General features: G+C 45.4%; 1 protein-coding gene across 5 annotated transcripts in view; it reads left to right on the plus strand.

Moving 5' to 3' along the window:
- GRK3 (G protein-coupled receptor kinase 3) overlaps nt 1-19,004 on the plus strand; it is a 151,049-nt gene that overhangs the window by 58,201 nt on the left and 73,844 nt on the right. For all 5 annotated transcript variants that reach the window (XM_083470938.1, XM_083470940.1, XM_083470939.1 and 2 more), the window contains one exon: nt 8,430-8,503. In XM_083470938.1, the coding sequence (XP_083327064.1) occupies nt 8,430-8,503 (74 nt within the window). The remainder of the gene's footprint in view (nt 1-8,429; nt 8,504-19,004) is intronic.

Raw genomic sequence — 19,004 nt, forward strand, 5'->3', positions numbered from 1 at the left:
AGACGTTCCTTCATGTATACTGGGTCAAGGCCATTTAAGGCTTTAAAGGTCCGCACCAGCACTTTGAATTGTGCTCGGAATTGATCCCATGCAACTTGACTACACAGGACTCTAGCACTCTCCTGCCCCAGCCCTGTTCCCATGGTAAAGTCTACCTCTTTCCGAATCTGAGCAAGTTTGCAAAACTTTGCAAAATCATTGCAGGAGATTTTGGGGTCCTTTCCAGGCCCTGATGGCAAAGGAGATTCCATTACATTGTGAACCACCTGAAAGAGTCTTCTGCTGCTGTTTTCTGCAAATGCAGTAGGGGCAGTGAAGAAAGTCCTCTTCGCCATCACTGTCACCACTTGGTAGGCTCAACATTGAGCTCTAACCCATGTCCGGTCTGATTCAGAATGAGTTTTCCTCCACCGGCGCTCTAGCCGTCTCAGTGATTTTTTCATCGGTCTCAGCTTTGGGGAAAACTATGGGACTGGCTGGGCTCTATGCAACTGGAGAAGGTGCTTCGGAGCCAGACAGTTGATAGCCCTGGTTAACTCCGCATTCCAGTGGGCCACCAGGGAATCTGCTGAAAGGCCATCAACTTGGGATAAAACATCCCCTACCACTCTCTGGAAACCATTTGGATCCAATGGTCCAAGTGGTGGGGGCGGATTATCCAAATTGATCCCACCTCCCTCAGAGGGGAAGGGTCGTGGAGAAGTCCAGTTGCACCTGTTAAGGGCTTTATATACTAATAGTAACACCTTGAACATGGCCTGATGGCAAATTGGTAACCAGTGGAAATCTCTGATCAGAGGGTCTGAGGGGCTTACGCCTGTCAGCAACTGTGCTGCAACATTCTGCACTAATGGCAGCTTCTGGATCCAGCATCTGTAAAGTCCCACATTTTGTTGCATTGCAGTACAGTGGTACCTCAGGTTAAGAACTTAAGAACACCAGAGATTTTCTTCTAAATCTGAAGTGAGGACAGATAATTTATCTGTACAGTGGTACCTCGGGTTAAGAATTTAATTCGCTCTGGAGGTCCGTTCTTAACCTGAAACTGTTCTTAACCTGAGGTACCACTTTAGCTAATGGGGCCTACCAGTGCTGCCGTGCTGCTGGTGCGTGATTTCTGTTCTCATCCTGAAGCAAAATTCTTAACCCGAGGTACTATTTCTGGATTAGTGGAGTCTGTAACCTGAAGCGTCTGTAACCCGAGGTACCACTGTAATCCAGTCTTGAAGTACCCATTGTTGAAATAATAAAATATCTGGGGTCCTGCAAGTGCCTGTGAGCAGCAGAGAAATATATGGAAGCTATTTGGAACAGATACATGAAGGGGGAAAACAGAGGCTTTGTGGACCTGGCACAGTTCATGTCAGGCGCCAAGGGCAGCTAACATGGTGCCCTGACAACAGTCCCAGCCAGCACTGCAGTGAAAGGCATTAAATGAGCCCAACGGTGAGAGGTGGAGTCCAGTGACACCTGGAGGTTGGCTGACCGTGGCCATTTGTGGAGGAACAGTGCCTCGTGCCTTTGTCAACCAAGTTTTCAGCTAACAGCTTGGAGGAGTGGATACTACAGACTTCAATTGACTTTTGTAGCTTGAAAACATCTTAAGAGCTCTGCTTGAGTACCCTAATGTGGATCTACGTAGTCCAGCCTCCTGCTTGCCACAGTGGCCAACCAGATGTCCTTAGGAAGCCTAGAAGGGACAACCCACCAGGCACTTGGAGGCAGTTTACATTTAATGTGGAGGTTCTGGTCCTATCACTGGTAATAGACATATACCAAGAGAGTCACGCTGGGCAGACCATGGTGGACTTTCTAGGTCAGCATCCTGCTTCCTACAGCCACCAACAAGATGCATGGAGGCAGTTGTCCTCTTCCTACTTCCTCACACACTGACCTCATTTGGGTGACAATGCTGTGGTTAGCACAGGCTTCAACAACCTGCTGCCTTCCAGATGTTTTGGACCACAGCTCCAGCCAGCACTACTTGTGAATGTTCCTTTACCATTAGGGCACTAGGTGGGTGAATGCTGGTTTAACATTAAGGAAATAAGCCCCAGGCTTGTGTGTTCCCCTCTCCACTGAAGCCATGTGTATCGTAACTCACAATTTGAAGCTGGCTTGTTTGAACAAACCATAGTTTATCCTGCCTTGGACATAATGACAAACCATGGTTACTCTAAAACAGGAAGTGAATCTTTCTGCTCTTCTCTTTTTGGCTGCACTGGACTGTGATGCGGGACTTGCTCAGATTCATTCCAGTGGTGGTAAACAGTGGTTTTTAAAGCATTATGTCCAGACAAGGCCACTTAAGGACTTTGGGGTTTACAGGTTGCCGTGTGCTGTGGGAATTCTCTGTGGGGCTTCAAGGGAAGAGCCAGGAGGAGGAAAGCTTAGAGTGTCATAGTTGACAGTTAATTGAGTTGCTCCTTCCAAATTAGCTCTAGTTGCAAGGAGCAGTGATGACAAAATCCTGGTTGGCTTTACAGGATGGTAGGCCAAGTTTCAGCCCATAAAGGTGGTTATGTGAAAGAACTGAATTGGGGTAGGTTGCAGTATAGAAAGGATCCCAGTAAATGAAAGATAAAGCAGAGTTTTATGGTGACTGTGTCAACACAAGCAACACCTCCTGATGATTCTGCCCTAGGAAACTATATGTACTGATCTTGATAAGACCCAGAGGGGGAAATCACACTATTCCCCCAACAAATATTTGTATTTCGTAGCAAATAAAGCCAAGTCTGTCCATAAATCCATCAGCAAATGCCAAATATATTTTAAGGTTGTGTCAGCTTTATGGGATGTAACATAAGCAGTTAAGTACACCACTTCCTGTTTGCCTAGAGTGGACACAGACAGGGGGGTGTTGATCCAGCCAGCTGAACTTCCTGTTCCACCTGGTCTGGAGCATCTTCCCCCTGCATGTGAACAGGTAGGTGGGTGTGACCCTTGCAGACCCTACAAAAGGTCCAGTCATGCAGTCATCTTTCTCTCTTTGACTCTCTTCTGATGCCATTTCTTCTCTTGGACTGCATTGCTGGCTCTCTGCCAGCGGCACATGGGACCATCCTTACAAGGATGTAAGCCATGCTGTAAAGCCTGCCTTCAGGGATCCAACTGTGAACTGACTGTGGGTAAACTTCTTGTTACTTTTAAAAGAAGCTTCTTGTGTCTTTATTCTTTTTAGAAGGGATAAAAGGGGTCTTACCAGGAACAAAATCCAGTCTGAACAAAGCCAGATTGGATTGCTTAAATATAGAGATTCAAACGAATCTACCACCTAGCTTCCTGCTATATATTGGGGAATGAACTCTGCTGTATGACTCACTAGCATGAGTTAGGAAGGATAATATTTAATCAATATTAATCCTCTCCTAGTATGTACAATATTCCTACAGGCTTATTTCTTCTTTGACACTTCACAAAACTAATAGTATGTGCTTTGTGTTTTCAGGCTGTGGTTATTTTTAAAAAGTGGTTGCATACTGATGGTGTCTTATGGATTAGGTTGTCCTGCTTTTGTGACTTGCAAGGGAGATCCACCTCCACCCATTGAATGTGTGAGTCAGCCGGCTGGAGAACGCTAACAGTATTTGCTGACTTAGAAAAGGAACTCTTTCTGAGGCTGTTCAATGTCTCCTAAAGACAAGAACTCTGGGAAAAATTATGTGACCGGAGTTGAAACAGGGTTGCCTCCAGAAACAATTGTTGCAGGGGGAGTAAATGTATTCCTACAATAAATGGAGTGAGTGCAGCTCCTTGTTGGAGTTTTGTGAGGGGTTTTGTAACTCACAGTAAGACACAGGTGCACACCCCATAGTCCACCTTGCCACATTTAGCATAACCCAGTTTATTCATTTAGTAGGATGCTGGGCCTTGGGAAGGAAGAGAAGTGGGATACTTAGGTCTCTGGGATGTGAGCCTGAGGCAGTTGGGCAGGCTGCGGAGCAAAGGTGTGTTTGTGTGCAGGTGGGGTCTCTTTGCTGCTACATAAAAGCAGAGTACTGGGGACTTTCCATGAGCAGGATCTCCATCAAGGTGTTGTCACTGGGCTTACAGTACTGGTAAAATATATTTTCCCAGTGGTAGAAATTCCACTTAGAACAGGCCTCATCAGGCTCAGGGTCTGGCCACAGAGGCTTTCCTCACAAAAATGTGGTGGTAAAGAATATATTGAGAAGTCCCTCCTCTCCTGTGTGTGAGAGTTTAAAATAGTTGTGGAACTGATTTTAAAAGCTAATTTTAATGTATGTGTTATTTTTCATCTATATGATGGAGACCTGTCCTACCAGTATGCTTTTGGGTAACTGGTTAGCCAAACAGTTTGACAGAAGGCAAAAGTTCTTGGGTAAACCCTTTTGCAGTGTTTCCCAAGGGGATTAAGCCAGTGGCTTTCTAATTCTCTCAGATGCACATATGTTTGCTTTAGATCTACATTCCTTGCCACTGGGCTTTATCTGGGCCTGTTGGGAATTTTCTTCCGTAGAAATAAATTTACCGCATTGCTGCCTTTATTGTAGAGTATCCAAACATCACTCTATGCAAAAATTTCCTGGTGCACATGGTCTTGTGTGGGAATGTTTTGTGCTTCAGGTTTGGCAGCTTCCTTGTCTAAGTACGTATCCACCCAAAATAAGTTTTCTGTGCCCAATACCGGGCCAGCAATGATTGGTGGGCCAGCACTGGCATCTGCAGGGGGAAAACAGCACAGATGAAATTTTATTTATTTATTTTGTTAAATTTATGCACAGCTTGATTGTAAAAAAAACCTTAAAGCATTTCACAAAATGAAGAAAATCAATAAAAGTATTAGTAAAAACAACTATTTAAACTATTCAATTGGCAGTATACTAAAGACAGGGATGCGGGTGGCACTGTGGGTTAAACCACAGAGCCTAGGACTTGCTGATCTGAAGGTCGGCGGTTCGAATCCCCGCAACGGGGTGAGCTACCATTGTTCATTCCATGCTCCTGCCAACCTAGCAGTTCAGAAGCATGTCATAGTGCAATTAGATAAATTACCTTCCAGCGGGAAGGTAAACGGCATTTCCGTGCACTGCTCTGGTTCGCCAGAAGCAGCTTAGTCATGCTGGCCACATGACCTGGAAGCTGTATGCCGGCTCCCTCAGCCAATAAAGCGAGATGAGTGCCGCAACCCCAGAGTCGGTCATGACTGGACCTAATGGTCAGGGGTCCCTTTACTTTATACTAAAGACACATTAAACCACACATTACATTTCACATAACTGGGTAGACTTGTTTAAACAAAAATATTTTTAGCAGGTGCTGAAAAGAGTACAGTTCTGGATCAAGTGCAAGCTTCTAGATCAAGAGCTCATTGCAGTAATCCAGCCTTGAAGTAACCAACACATTAACTACTGCAACAAGGCTTTCCTGTTCCAGGAATGGCCATAGCTGCCAAAGCAGCTGCAGTTGGTCAAAGGCACTTTGAGTCACTGTGGCTGCATGAGCCTCCAGGGACAGAGCACCTCCAAGCTGCAAACCTGCTTCTTCAAGGGAAGGGCAACCCCATCCCAGGGAGGCACCTGGCCAATTTCCTGGACATGGGAGCTACTGACCCACAGTCCCTCTGTCTTGCCAGGATCCAAGCTCAGTCCAACCTCAGGATCCAAGCTCATCCTTCTCAGCGCTGCATCCAAGCAGTGGCCCAGGGGCACTGCAGCCTCTCCCGATTCAGATGTCATGGAGAAATAGAGCTGAGCGTTACTGGCATACTGAGGAGGTTTGCATGGGGATAAAGTAGAGGAATTGCCAGACTTCCTAGACAGTCTTTCTAACCTAACCTGTGCTGATCTCTCCTGAATTGCTAGGCTGCTGTTCTTAGGGCCCCTATCTAGCTTCCTGTTCTCCCCTGCCCCATGGCAGGGTGGGCAAAATATTAGGGTTCTGTATCCAATACCCTGAGGGTTTAGTCTGGACAGCCAATAAAATCCTGACAAGGACATTTACTGAGGCATTGCAAGACTGGTGCAACACCTCAACCAGCAAGGAGTTTGGGGTGGCGCACCAAATATGAAAACTGTGCATCATCCATACACTTCCAAGCAAAGGGGCAGTTATGTCCATCGTTGGCAATACTTCCTTCTACAAGCTTATGCTGGTTTAATCATGAGGCAGAACAACTTTCTTCTAACTTCCTTACCTCTTCTGCAGAGACTGAAATAGCAGGCATATCTCCTTTGCATGTCCATCTTAGTTAAATAGGATTAGGGCCTCTTTCCTGTGTCTTATAATGAACAAGCTTTTCTTCCCCTCCCCTACACTTACAAGGAGGGGAGGGCTTCTTACACACTTTAAGTCAAGGGTCAGCAACCTTTTTCAGCTGCGGGCCAATCCACCGTCCCTCAGACCATGTGGTGGGCCGGACTATATATTTGAGGGGGGGGTGAATGAATTCCTATGCCCCACAAATAACCCAGAGATGCATTTTAAATAAAAGAACACATTCTACTCATGTAAAATCACACTGATTCCCAGACCGTCCACGGGCTGGATTGAGAAGGCGATTGGGCTGCATCTGGCCCCCGGGCCTTAGGTTGGTGACCCCTGCTTTAAGTGCTCAGGTCAGTGCTCTGGCTGCACCCGGGAATTCCCAGGGAGGAACTCTGGGAGGGGCCTTTAAGCTCCTGATGGTTCCTTAGTAGCTGTGCCCTTAACTGCCTCACACCTGTTGACATGTATTGTGGCCAGCTGTTGGGCAGCTGTGGGTGGTGTGGCTCAAATCAGGACCTGATAGGGCTGGCGGGCTGGCTGTTCCCCACCTCTGTGTTAGACATAAGATTTTTCTACCTTGCATTGCACAGAGCAGTCTTTGCCAACCCGGTGCCCTCCATATCTTTTGGACTAAAATGTAGCATTTCTTCCTTCAGCTCCAGCATCATATGGCTGTACTATCCATGTGGGGCTGCCTTTGGAAAGTGCTCAGAAACGTCAGCTGGTTCAAAGACCTGCAGCCAGATTGTGGACGGGGCTGGTTATAGGGAGCAGACGACTCCCTTGCTAGAACAGCTCCACTGGCTACTGGTCTGTTTCCTGGCACAGTTCCAAGTCCTGGTTATGACTTGTAGATCCCTATATGGCCTAGGCCTAGTCCATCTGAAATACCATATTCCTCCGTATGAACCTGCCTGGGCTCTGAGATCTTTGGGAGAGGGCCTTCTTGGTGGTGGCTGCTCCCATACAATTTTGGAACTCCCTCCCTAGAGAAGTTAGACTGGCTCCTTCCTTGCTGTCCTGCTGGCAAATGAAAACCTTCGCGTTCCAACAGGGTTTTGGGAATTGACTGCTTTTAAGGAAAGGGTTGGTGCCATTCTGTTTTTGGTTTTTGGTTTTGGTGTAATTGTCTGTATGTTTTTAATAGATCTGGGAGAGTGTGTGTGTTTTAATTCTATTAATGCCTAATTGTTAAGGATTGTTCTTTCCCCATGTTTTTAGCCGTTCTAATTCTGTCTGTAATCTACCTTGAGTTCCTGTCAGGAAGAAAGGTGGGCACAACTAAATATATAACAACAACAACAACGTTATCTGGGGCTGATGAGAGTTGCAGTCAGACTCTAGTCCTCCAGCTGTGCAGGGCCTGCTGGCCTAGAGACTCCTGGCTTGCCTCTTGTTTCTTGTGGGGTGAGAGAGAATCAGCTGCTGTGGCAAGGTGCCCCAGTCCAAGCAGGTTTCCTGTCACTAGATTGTAATGCTCCTTTGTTTGAAACCATTGCTTGAGTCAGCAGAAATGTTTGGAAAGCAATTTTGTGTAATTGTGCAAAAGGCTAAGTCAGTGTGTGTGGTTTGAGTGGAACTTGATTGTGCCTGAGTAAAGTGGGCTTCTCACCCCAAGCAGTGGCGGAACTTCATGCTCCGGCACCAGGGGGCGGAGAGCAGGTGGGGGCAGCCACGATGGCACCCCACCGGGATAATGCTGCTGGGGGTGGTGCACTCCTCCCGCACTCCTCTTCCTCCACCAGTGATCCCAAGGCTAATATTGAGTGCTCCTTCTCTCCTACTTGCTCCCAGTTTTAATTGATCATGAAATTATTTTTATCAAGTCAAATTCTGCATGATGGACATGTGTGACAGCCCGTATATCATGCACTTTTGCAGGTAAGGAAAATGTTTACGAAGGTAGAGAATGTATTGTTCTGCTGGTGTTAAGTGTGGACCCTTTAAAAGATCGTCTGGTCAAAGTTCAGCAGCAGGTTCCTTGGAAAATGGTTCTAGCCATTCAGCACCCACTGAAAACAGTGTTATATCATGCAAACCTATATCTTTCTGCATTTCCAAATTCCTGTTCAGACCTCAGTTTATCCCAGTGCACTGAGGTAGATAAGGACTTGCATGTGGGATTCCTTTATATGGGATTCCGTTTCCTATTACATTACATTCCTATTACATTGACAACACGCTTCTGTCTTTACTAGGGTTTCTGCTCTTCAAAGAGTTATGCCAAATGAACATGGAGGAAGGGGTTCCTCAGCTGAAGTTCTATGAAGAGGTAAGAGATCTGTCCTCTATGCGATTCAAATCTGGTGAATCGTGTCTGGATCTTTCTTCAACATGGTAAAGGAATCTCTTCCCCCACCCCACCCCTCTTTTTTTTTTTTAAGAGCTAGGTTCAGGGGAAATTTTTGACACTACATGGATGGTGATAAAACAGCTCTTTTGCAAACTTCCCTTTTTGTTTTTTTATAATAATATTTATTAAAAGTTTAAAGATTACAGAAAAAAGAAAAAAGAACAACAACAAGGAAATTAACAGAACATACATTACAATACATAAAAAATACATAAAAAAAACAATACAGCAAAAAAACAACAAAAACCAAAAACACTAAAACACATATCCAATATTCCATATCTTTGCCTTTCATTAACTTGTTTCATCGACCTCCTCACGCCTCCCTTTTTTGTATTCCAATTCAATTTAGCTATTTCAGCAAATCCTTTCCATCTTACTCAATTTTTGTTCTATAATTTACCTTAACCCAATCTGACCTTAAATTTTACACTTTGGCCCACTAACAATCCATTTTTACTTAATTCTTTATAACATTTCTGCTAAAGCCATGTAACTTCATTCCAGCATCCTTCTAACATTCATTAATTTTGCTATATTTTTGTAAATATACTTTAAATTTTTTCCAATCTTCTTCCACCGACTCTTCTCCCTGGTCTCGGATTCTGCCAGTCATTTCCGCCAATTCCATGTAATCCATCAGCTTCATCTGCCATTCCTCCCTGGTGGGTAGATCTTGTGTCTTCCAGTGCTTTGCGATAAGTATTCTTGCTGCTGTTGTAGCATACATGAAAAAAATTCTATCCTTCTTTGGCACCAATTGGCCGACCATGCCCAGGAGAAAGGCCTCTGGTTTCTTCGGAAAGGTATATTTAAATACCTTTTTCATTTTATTATAGATCATCTCCCAGAATGCCTTAATCTTTGGGCATGTCCACCAAAGGTGAAATAATGTACCTTCAGTTTCATTACATTTCCAACATTTGTTATCGGGCAAATGGTAAATTTTTGCAAGCTTGACTGGTGTTATGTACCACCTGTAAATCATTTTCATTAAATTCTCTTTTAAGGCATTACATGCCGTAAACTTCATACCAGTGGTCCATAGCTGTTCCCAGTCAGCCATCATAATATTATGTCCAACATCTTGTGCCCATTTAATCATGGCAGATTTCACCGTTTCATCTTGAGTATTCCATTTCAACAGCAAGTTATACATTCTTGACAAATTCTTGACTTTAGGGTCTAACAATTCTGTTTCCAATTTTGATTTTTCCACATGGAAGCCTAATTTTTTGTCCAAATTATATGCCTCCATTATTTGATAATAATGGAGCCAATCTCGTACTCTGTTTTTTAATTTTTCAAAGCTCTGCAGTTTTAATCTGTCACCCTCTTGTTCCAAGATTTCCCAATACTTCGGCCATTTGGCCTCCATATTAAGTTTTTTCTGAGCCTTTGCTTCCATTGGTGACAAACATCTTGGGGTTTTGTTTTCTAGCAAGTCCTTATATCTTATCCAAACATTAAACAATGCTTTTCTAACAATATGGTTTTTAAACGCTCTATGTGCTTTAACCTTATCATACCACATGTATGCATGCCAACCAAATACGTTGTTGAAACCTTCCAAATCCAACACATCCGTGTTTTCAAGAAGCATCCATTCTCTCAGCCAACAAAATGCGGCTGATTCATAATAAAGTTTAAGGTCTGGCAGGGCAAATCCACCTTTCTTTAGCATCTGTTAGTATCTTAAATTTTATTCGAGGTTTCTTGCCCTGCCAGACAAATCTAGAGATATCTCTCTGCCACTTCTTGAAACAGTCCATTTTATCCAAAATTTGCAATGTTTGAAACAAAAACAGCATTCTTGGCAATACGTTCATTTTTATCGCAGCAATTTGGCCTAACAACGATAGCTTCAAATTTGACCATATTTCTAAATCCTTTTTCACTTCAGTCCAGCATTTTTCATAGTTATCCTTAAATAAATTCACATTCTTAGCAGTCATGTTAACCCCTAAATATTTCACTTTCTTAACCAGTGACAATCCAGTCTCCTTCTGAAACTTATCTCTCTCAATCTCAGTTAAATTTTTCTCTAGAACTTTAGTTTTCGTCTTATTCAACTTAAATCCTGCTACTTGACCAAATTCTTGAATCAATTCTAATACTCTTTTAGTGCTTGATTCTGGCTCCTGTAAAGTCAATACCAAGTCATCAGCAAATGCTTTCAATTTGTACTGTTTGGCTCTCACTTGTATACCTTTTACCAATTGGTCCCTTCTAATCATACTTCGCAAAACCTCCAGGACCGAAATAAAAAGCAATGGAGAGATTGGGCAACCTTGTCGTGTTCCTTTCTCAATCTTAAATTCTTCCGTCACTACATTGTTCACAATTAATTTAGCTTTTTGTTCTGAGTAAATTGCACCTATACCGTTTCCAAAGCCTTGACCCAACCCCCATCCCCAATAAATTCTTCTTCATAAAACTCCAGGAAATGTTGTCCAAGGCTTTCTCCATGTCCACAAATATCAAGACTGCTTTAGTATTGATCTTCACTTGTAATTTTTCTAAAATATTAATTATATTCCTCGTATTGTCAGACAAGTGTCTGCCCGGAAGAAAGCCCGCTTGGTCTTTATGAATTTCGTCTGCTAACACCTTTTTTTAATCTTTTAGCCAAAATGTCTGCAAAAATTTTGTAATCCACATTAAACAACGATATGGGGCGGTAGTTCTTAAGCTGTGTCTTTTCAGTCTCTATTTTCGGTATAAGAGTAATGTACGCTTCCTTCCACGACTCTGGTGCCCTTTTCCCTTCCAATATTTCATTACAGACTTCCTTTAAAGGTTGTATTAACCATTCTTTCAAAGATCTATAATATCTAGACGTCAGTCCATCTGGTCCTGGAGATTTACCTAATTGCATGTTCTGAATGGCCCCTTCTACTTCCTGTTCCGTTATTTTATAATTCAGCATTAATTTGTTTTCTTGGGAAATGTTTTATAGTCCATTCATTTTCAAAAAATTATCAATATCCATTTCTTTCTGCTTCTCCTGTGTATATAGTTGTTTAAAATACCTCTGGAAGCACTTTCTAATTTCCCCTGGATTCTGTATATTCTTTCCTTCCACTTCCAAATTTGTGATAATATTAAGCTTTTGTCTTTTTTTCATTTGCCAAGCCAGCAATTTCCCGCACTTATCTGCCGATTCAAATGTCCTTTGTCTCATCTGTTTGATCTTCCATTCTGTTTCCTGATTCATCATTTTCATGTATTGTACTTGATATAGCTTTATCTCTTTCAAAATCTCCTGGGACTTTGGTTTCACCCTCAATTTCTTCTCTCCTTCCTTTATTTTTTCCAAAATTTTATCTTTTTTTCTCATTTTGCATTCTCTTCTTAATTGCATTCTGTTGTATCAAGAATCCTCTCATGACAGCTTTGCTTGCATCCCAGATTACTCTTTTTTTCACAGTAGTGTTCATGTTTATCTCGAAGTAGTCTCTCAAAGTTTTTTGGGCCTTCTTAGTAAATTCTTCATTCCTAAACAGAGAATCATTCATCCTCCATCTAAAGGAACCAATTGGCATCAATTTCATTTCCATCTTCACTGCATTGTGATCGGAACAGGTCTTGGGGCAAATTTCAACTTTGCTAATCTTCGGAGCCAGTCCTCTGGTTACCCAAATTTGGTCGATTCTTGTCCATGTCATTTTAGCCTCGGAGAAGAAAGTTCCCTCTCTTCCCAGAGGGTTCTTCATTCTCCAAATATCAACTAAGTCCATATTTTCAGTCATATCAAAAAAAGTTTTGGGTAGTCTTCCATCCTTGGTAACTATTTGTCTTTGTGCCTTATCCATATTTGTAGACACTACGCCATTCATGTCTCCCATCAAAATCATATTGTAATCCAAATAGTCCATCAGGGTCTCATGTAGCTTTTTAAAGAATTCCGGTTTCCCTTCATTTGGTGCATAAATACCTATTATCAGAAATTTTTCTCCTTGTGTTTGAATTTCAATTGCTACAAATCTTCCTTGATCATCTTTGAATATAAATTTTGGTGATAGGCTCTCCTTTGCGTAGAGGACCACTCCTCTTTTTTTGACTTTATCCGATGAAATACATTCTTGGCCTAATCTTTTGTTATTCAATAACTTCCTGTGTAACCTTGTCACATGTGTTTCTTGTAAACAAATCAAGTCCAAATGCTCTTTTTTCAATAAATGAAATACTCTCCGCCTTTTTTCTGGGCTGTTCAGTCCATTCACATTCCAGCTCAGGACCTGCAGCGCCATCATGTGGTTGCTTTGGTACCCCCCCCCAACTGCCCCCAAAGCTTGCTCCTCTTCTGTTGGTAATAGTGTTGGCACGTTCACTGGGGGGTCCAATCCAAAAGATAATGTCGATATGTCCAGCGTTCCCCTGTTTGATGATGATCTCTCCAGTGCTCTTTGCTCTGATCCTCTGTCTGGTGATCTTCTGTCCAATTTTGTGGGCTCTTTTCCAGTTCCCTTCTGTAGATCTTCTTCGTAGTTAGACAGAAACTTTATTTTATCTTCTACTGATCTTATTTTAATTTTCCTTCCTTTGAAGCTGAAGGATAGGCCTTGAGGGAATTCCCACCTGAAGATAATTTTGTTCCTTCTCAACAGAGCAACCAAATCTCCAAAATTGAACCTGAGGTCCAAAAGGTGTTTTGGAATATCTTTAAATATTTCCACTCTTGACTGATGTATTACCAAGGTCTTCTCGTAGTGCAAACTTCCCTTTTTGAGTTCAGAACCATTCAGCCCCTCCCTCTCCATTCTTAAATGCCCAAGAAAGGATCTCCCTCTTTTCCTTGGACTTTTCAGTGTTTCTCTACAACCACAATAAATTCTAGGAAGAAAAGAAATTGAGTATGTTTTTGGTTCTGGTGTATTTGTTATGCAATAGGGAATAAATAAGAAAATATGAAAAGATACTCTGTTATAAGAACATACGAAATAGGCTTATATTGGGATCTGGATATTGCCTCCTCTCCTCTTCCCCAACCTGGTGTTCTCCAGATGTTGCTGGACTGCAACTCCCATCAGCCCCAGCAGCATGGCTAGTGGTGAGGGTTTCTTCCTTCCTTCCAAAGGTAAACAACGGCAGCCTTTTGGGCAAAATGGCAAGCTAATAGAAGTCATAAATAAATATATAATGTGGTGGTTGCCACCTTCAGTTTTAAAAAAATAAGTATTAGAATCTTTTTTTAAAAAAACCTCCTGGCTGATTAATCACAGGTCCTTCATGGAATTATGCTACATTTGATCCCTTTCTTATTCTCAATGAGAGCAGAAGAAATCCAGGCACATCAACACATCCTTAAATGCAGAAATAGAATCTCACCTGTTGCTGTGCGAGTCACGATTAAGGATTTATTGGGAATGATTCAGCCATAGCTGTCAAATGGGTGTGTATTAGAGGGGGGTAATATATGCGTATGTAGAGCAGCCTTTGCAAACGTAGTCCCTTCCAGATGATGTGGACTACAACTCCTATCAGCCAGCGCTGTCATGCTTGACTGGAGCTGATGGGGGTTGTGTAGTCCAAAACATCTGGAGGGTGTCCTGTTGGTGAGTGCTGATTCAAGCTGACAGTCTTCACGCTGGGAAGTCAGCTGATTCTGTCCCAGCTGGAACTGCAGGCCAGAGTGTTTCTTCCTCCCCTTTCTTCCACGGTAGGGCTGTAGCCTAGGGGACAGAGCCGCCGCCTTGTTGCAGGTTCAGTCCCTGGCAGCATCTCCAGGTACGACTGGGAAAGTCCCCTGCCATTGCTGCCAGACAGTAGACAGCATTGAGCAAGATGGATTGACCAAGGGTCTGACTCAGTACATGACAGCTTTTAGAGACATTGCAGCAAAGGAGACGAACAGAGCTGTTGAGAGTGGCTGCTGAAAGTCCTGGTTTGGGACCCCTCACCCAGTGACTTACATTTATTTATTTCATAAAATTTGTATGTTGTTTAATTAGATTACTGCAATGCGTTATACATAGGGCTGCCTCGGAAACTTCAGCTGGTGCAGAATTCAGCAGCCAGGTTGCTCACCAGAGCAAGACAGTTTGAGCATATTACACCAATCCTGGTCTGACTGCACTGGTTACCAGTTAGTTTCTGGGCCCAGTTCAAAGTGCTGATTTTAACCTATAAAGCCTTAAACGACTCAGGACCGCAATACCTCAAGGACTGCCTCTTCCCATATGAACCTACTCGAACCCTGAGATCAGCTTCTGAGGCCCTCCTTCGTGTGCCTCCTCCTCAAGAGGTTCAGAGGATGGCAACACAAGAATGGGCCTTCTCTGCAGTGGCTCCCTGTCTGTGGAAGGCTCTCCCCAGGGAGGTTCGCCCAGCGCCTTCATTGTACACCTTTAGGCACCAGGCAGAAACATTCCTTTTTAACTAGGCCTTTTGTTGATCCGATTTACATCGTATGCCCTTTTAAAATGTGGGGGTTTTTTGGGGGGGAGATTGGGTTGTTTTAATTTTTATTATGTATTTTGTGGTTTTTATTCTTTATTTTATTCTGTGCACTGAGAGCCCCAGGTATAGGGTGGTATAATAATAATAATAATAATAATAATAATAATAATAATAATACATTTAAAACTCTCAAAGCAGGTTACAAAAAGAACAATAAAATTATTAGTAAGAACAATTTTAAAAAATTTAAAAATTAAAACCAGCAATAAACTAAAAACATACCTGCACCCTCTATATCTGGACAGGCTTGTGTAAACAAACATTTTTTATTTTTGTTGTTGTTTAGTCGTTTAGTCGTTTCCGACTCTTCGTGACCCCATGGACCAGAGCATGCCAGGCACTCCTGTCTTCCGCTGCTTCCCGCAGTTTGGTCAAACTCATGCTGGTAGCTTCGAGAAAACTGTCCCACCATCTCGTCCTCTGTCGTCCCCTTCTCCTTGCACCCTCCATCTTTCCCAACATCAGGGTCTTTTCCAGGGAGTCGAGTCTTATGAGGTGGCCAAAGTCTTGGAGCCTCAGCTTCAGGATCTGTTCTTCCAGTGAGCACTCAGGGATGATTTCCTTAAGAATGGAGAGGTTTGATCTTCTTGCAGTCCATGGGACTCTCAAGAGTCTGGCGATCAGCCTTCTTTATGGTCCAGCTTTCACTTCCATACATCACAACTGGGAAAACCATAGCTTTTACTATACGGAACTTTGTTGGCAAGGTGATGTCTCAGAGTGATAGGTTTATTTCATTTTGCTCAATATGGAAATGCAACAGGCCTACACAGCCCTGTGGGAGGCTAACAAAGGAGCAGTGTATCATGCAGAGATCCATCAAAAGCCCTCCTCTGGAGGCAGGCCCCCGGTTCATCTGGGAGCCTGGCATGATTGAATGCCCTGCTCTGTGTAGAGATGCAACAGAACTGCCGGCCTTCAGGTGGAGTGGGAGGAGCACTGCCCACACAAGCAGACTGCCCTCCTTGGTTGAAGGAGCGTTGGGGGCTCACAGAAGCCGCTCATTTAATTTCTGGTGGCACACAGATTGGGGATTGCCTTCATGCCCTGTTGGTAGGCTTCCCAGAGGCAGTGGCTGCTGGAGACAGGATGCTGGGCTGGGTGGACCCATGGCTCCTCTGAGGCTCTTGGCCCTTATGCTGAGGATCATACCAAGGGGCTCTGGTGCCAACACATCCTGAATATGGGGCAACCACAATCAACTAGCATCTACACGCAACCCAGAGCTGCCTGTTAATGAGGCTTAAGCAGCTGTTCCGTTCCCCCGCAAATCCTTTCCTGGTGTCAATGCCGCTGCAGGCCTGATGTAAATGCAGAAGTCTCTTTTCCATGGAAACTGATTAGAGGAATTAACGGATGGAGCTGAGTCAGTTAGGGTAAGAGGCTTGATTGCAGCTTGTGAACCCCTGGCCTGCTTTCCAGCACCAGGAAGGCTGCTCTGGCCTTTCCCAAAATAGCCCAGGGTCTGAGAGGTAGGGAAGGAAGAGAGCGCCTGGTGCTGGCCGTAGCCGCCCTGCTTGGACTGTGTACTGGTCACCTGGGGAGAGAAATCTTAGGAGAGCTCCCCTTTTCTGGAAGAGCATTGTAAAAAGGGGAGAGTGGCATGCATTTGGCAACGTAGCTAGAATGTGACACTAATCTGCTTTGAAAGACAAGGTTTCTCAAGCTGTGATACCTGCATTGGGCTAGATAACCCTTTGGGTTCATTCCAACTATGATTTTATGATCAAGCTCTTTGCCGCTCTATCAGCCGCACAAAGAATGGCTTTCACTGCCTCCAGATGTAGCCAAAGTGGCCTGGAGTGTTGAACTTAGGACATTGCCTTACACTGTGTCAGAGCTGCTTGAAGATCCTAGCTCACAGAGGATCACGCTAGCCAGCGATCATTAAGTAAAAGTCTTTATTGAGTCACAGTTTCCATTCTCACGCTGCTGCGCGCAACTCTACGTCTAGTAGCTAGGTCGGCGAAGCTCCGTCTGAGTCTCCGCCCCGTGTGCACCAACTTAATATCCTAGCCCGGCTCCACCTTTTCCGCCTGACTGTCCTCCTCTGGGTCCCTCTACCCCCCGGGGTCTCTTCCTTCCGGGATTCTTCTGACGCTGACCCCCCGGACCCTCCTGTCTCCTTGCGCCGGGCTTTAGGACCTGGCTCCCTTTCCGGGCTGCTTACTGCGCCACCTTCCTCTGCATTTGAACTTGGCGCGCGCGCCCAACCTTCCACTTTCCGCTTAACCGTTTCTTCGCTCCCCGATGGAGGTGTGGCCACTCCTGACTCGTGCCCTCCCTCCTGTGGTGAGCTGCCAGCGCTTGCCCCCTGGCTCCTTTCCTCTTCCCTGCTCTCTGGCGGTGACGCTGGTCCCGATTTCCAACTGCTCTCCTCTGAGTCCCCTCTGGCTCTATCTTCCTGGGGTGCCCCCCTAGACTCCCCCCTTGCCCTGGCCACTGGTGCTCCTTTCTGTGAATCCTCTGATTCACTGGAAAGACTCGGAGATCTCGGGTCGTCGTCATCACTCATCTTTTCTTCTGCCTCCTCCCCTTCGCTCTCTGTTTCCTCCCTTGCCCTTGCCTCTGCTTCTAAACCCCTGACATCCATCCCCCCCTCGAAGCCCCCCATTCCCCCCTCCCCTCCTTCCGGTGCTGGAGCTGGGTGCTGCTGTTGCAAAGGGACGAACGTCGGATATCGTTCGCTTCCCGTGGCGGGTCTCCATCTGAAGTCTCCCGGGTCTTCCTCCCTGCTCTCGTCGACGACGGTCACCTCCGCTTCCATCTCTGTGCCGCCGTGCTCGAAACCAGGGTCGTCCCCGAAAATGTCCATGTCCGTCTCTCCCTCACTTCCTCCTGGCGGCGTTGCTCGTCCTGAGCAGTCCAGCCACTTTCTGCGGAACTGCTCCTCTGGCCTATCGTCCCACCAATACGAGGGTTCTGATGCAGATCCCGAGGGTGACCCCTCCGGGGAACGGACGTCTCGTGTCGGGTCCTCGTCCGAGTCGAACCCCCGGAACGTGCTGGCCGAAAGCGTGGGCGTGAAAAGCCAGTCGTCGAAAAAGTCTGCTGGCATAGGTCTATGTGGGAAGAGGGCATGAAACTCGTCTTTGAGCAGAGGTTCGTCCAAGGCGTAGCCCGGCACCCAGCTGTTCGCACTGGCCGGGGTGCCCTCCTTGGCGAGAAAGTATTCTACCCCCTCTTCCCCCCATCTGGAGTCCAAAATCTCCGTGACTTCGTTGATGCGCTCCTTCTGTGCCACTCCCGCGTGCCCTGTTCTGTCTCTGACCGGACTCGGCGCCGTTCCGGGTTCCTGGAACCTGTGCGGTGCCTTGTAGGGAGTGAGCACCGATCTGTGGAATACCGGATGCATTCTGGAACCCTCCGGAAGTGCCAGTCTGAAAGCTACCGGGTTGACCTGCTCTTCGACTTGGTAGGGCCCCAGTTGTTTATGCCCTAGTTTCTTCTTGGCCAACGACCTGGCCGGCACTGCGTGGGCTGCTAACCAGACCCAGTCTCCCACGTGGAGCTCTTCGCCAACCCTTCTGTGTTTGTCCGCTTGTACCTTGTACGCGTGCTTGGCCAGCTCCAGGTGGCGCCTCAGCTGATCGTGGACTTCCTGCAGCTCCGACGCGAACGCATCTGCTGTCTGCGGCTCCCCCTCCCCCATTCTTTCCAGTCCCGGGAAGGTTCTGGGGTGCCTCCCGTTGTTGGCGAAGAACGGCGTGACCCCCGTGGAGACGTGTTTCGTGTTGTTGTAGGCGAACTCGGCAAGCGGCAGGTAATCCACCCACGTCGCAGGCTGTTGATTTGCATAACATCTCAGGTACTGCTGCATGATGGCATTGACCCGCTCCGCTTGCCCGTTGGTCTGCGGGTGTCTCGCCGACGCCAGGTTGATCTTGACGTTCAGGAAGCCCATCAGCTTCTGCCAGAAATTCGAGATGAACTGCCGCCCCCGGTCGGACAGAATAGA

The sequence above is a fragment of the Podarcis liolepis genome (assembly GCF_965112155.1).
Source record: "Podarcis liolepis genome assembly, chromosome: 13".
Lineage (NCBI taxonomy): Eukaryota > Metazoa > Chordata > Lepidosauria > Squamata > Lacertidae > Podarcis > Podarcis liolepis.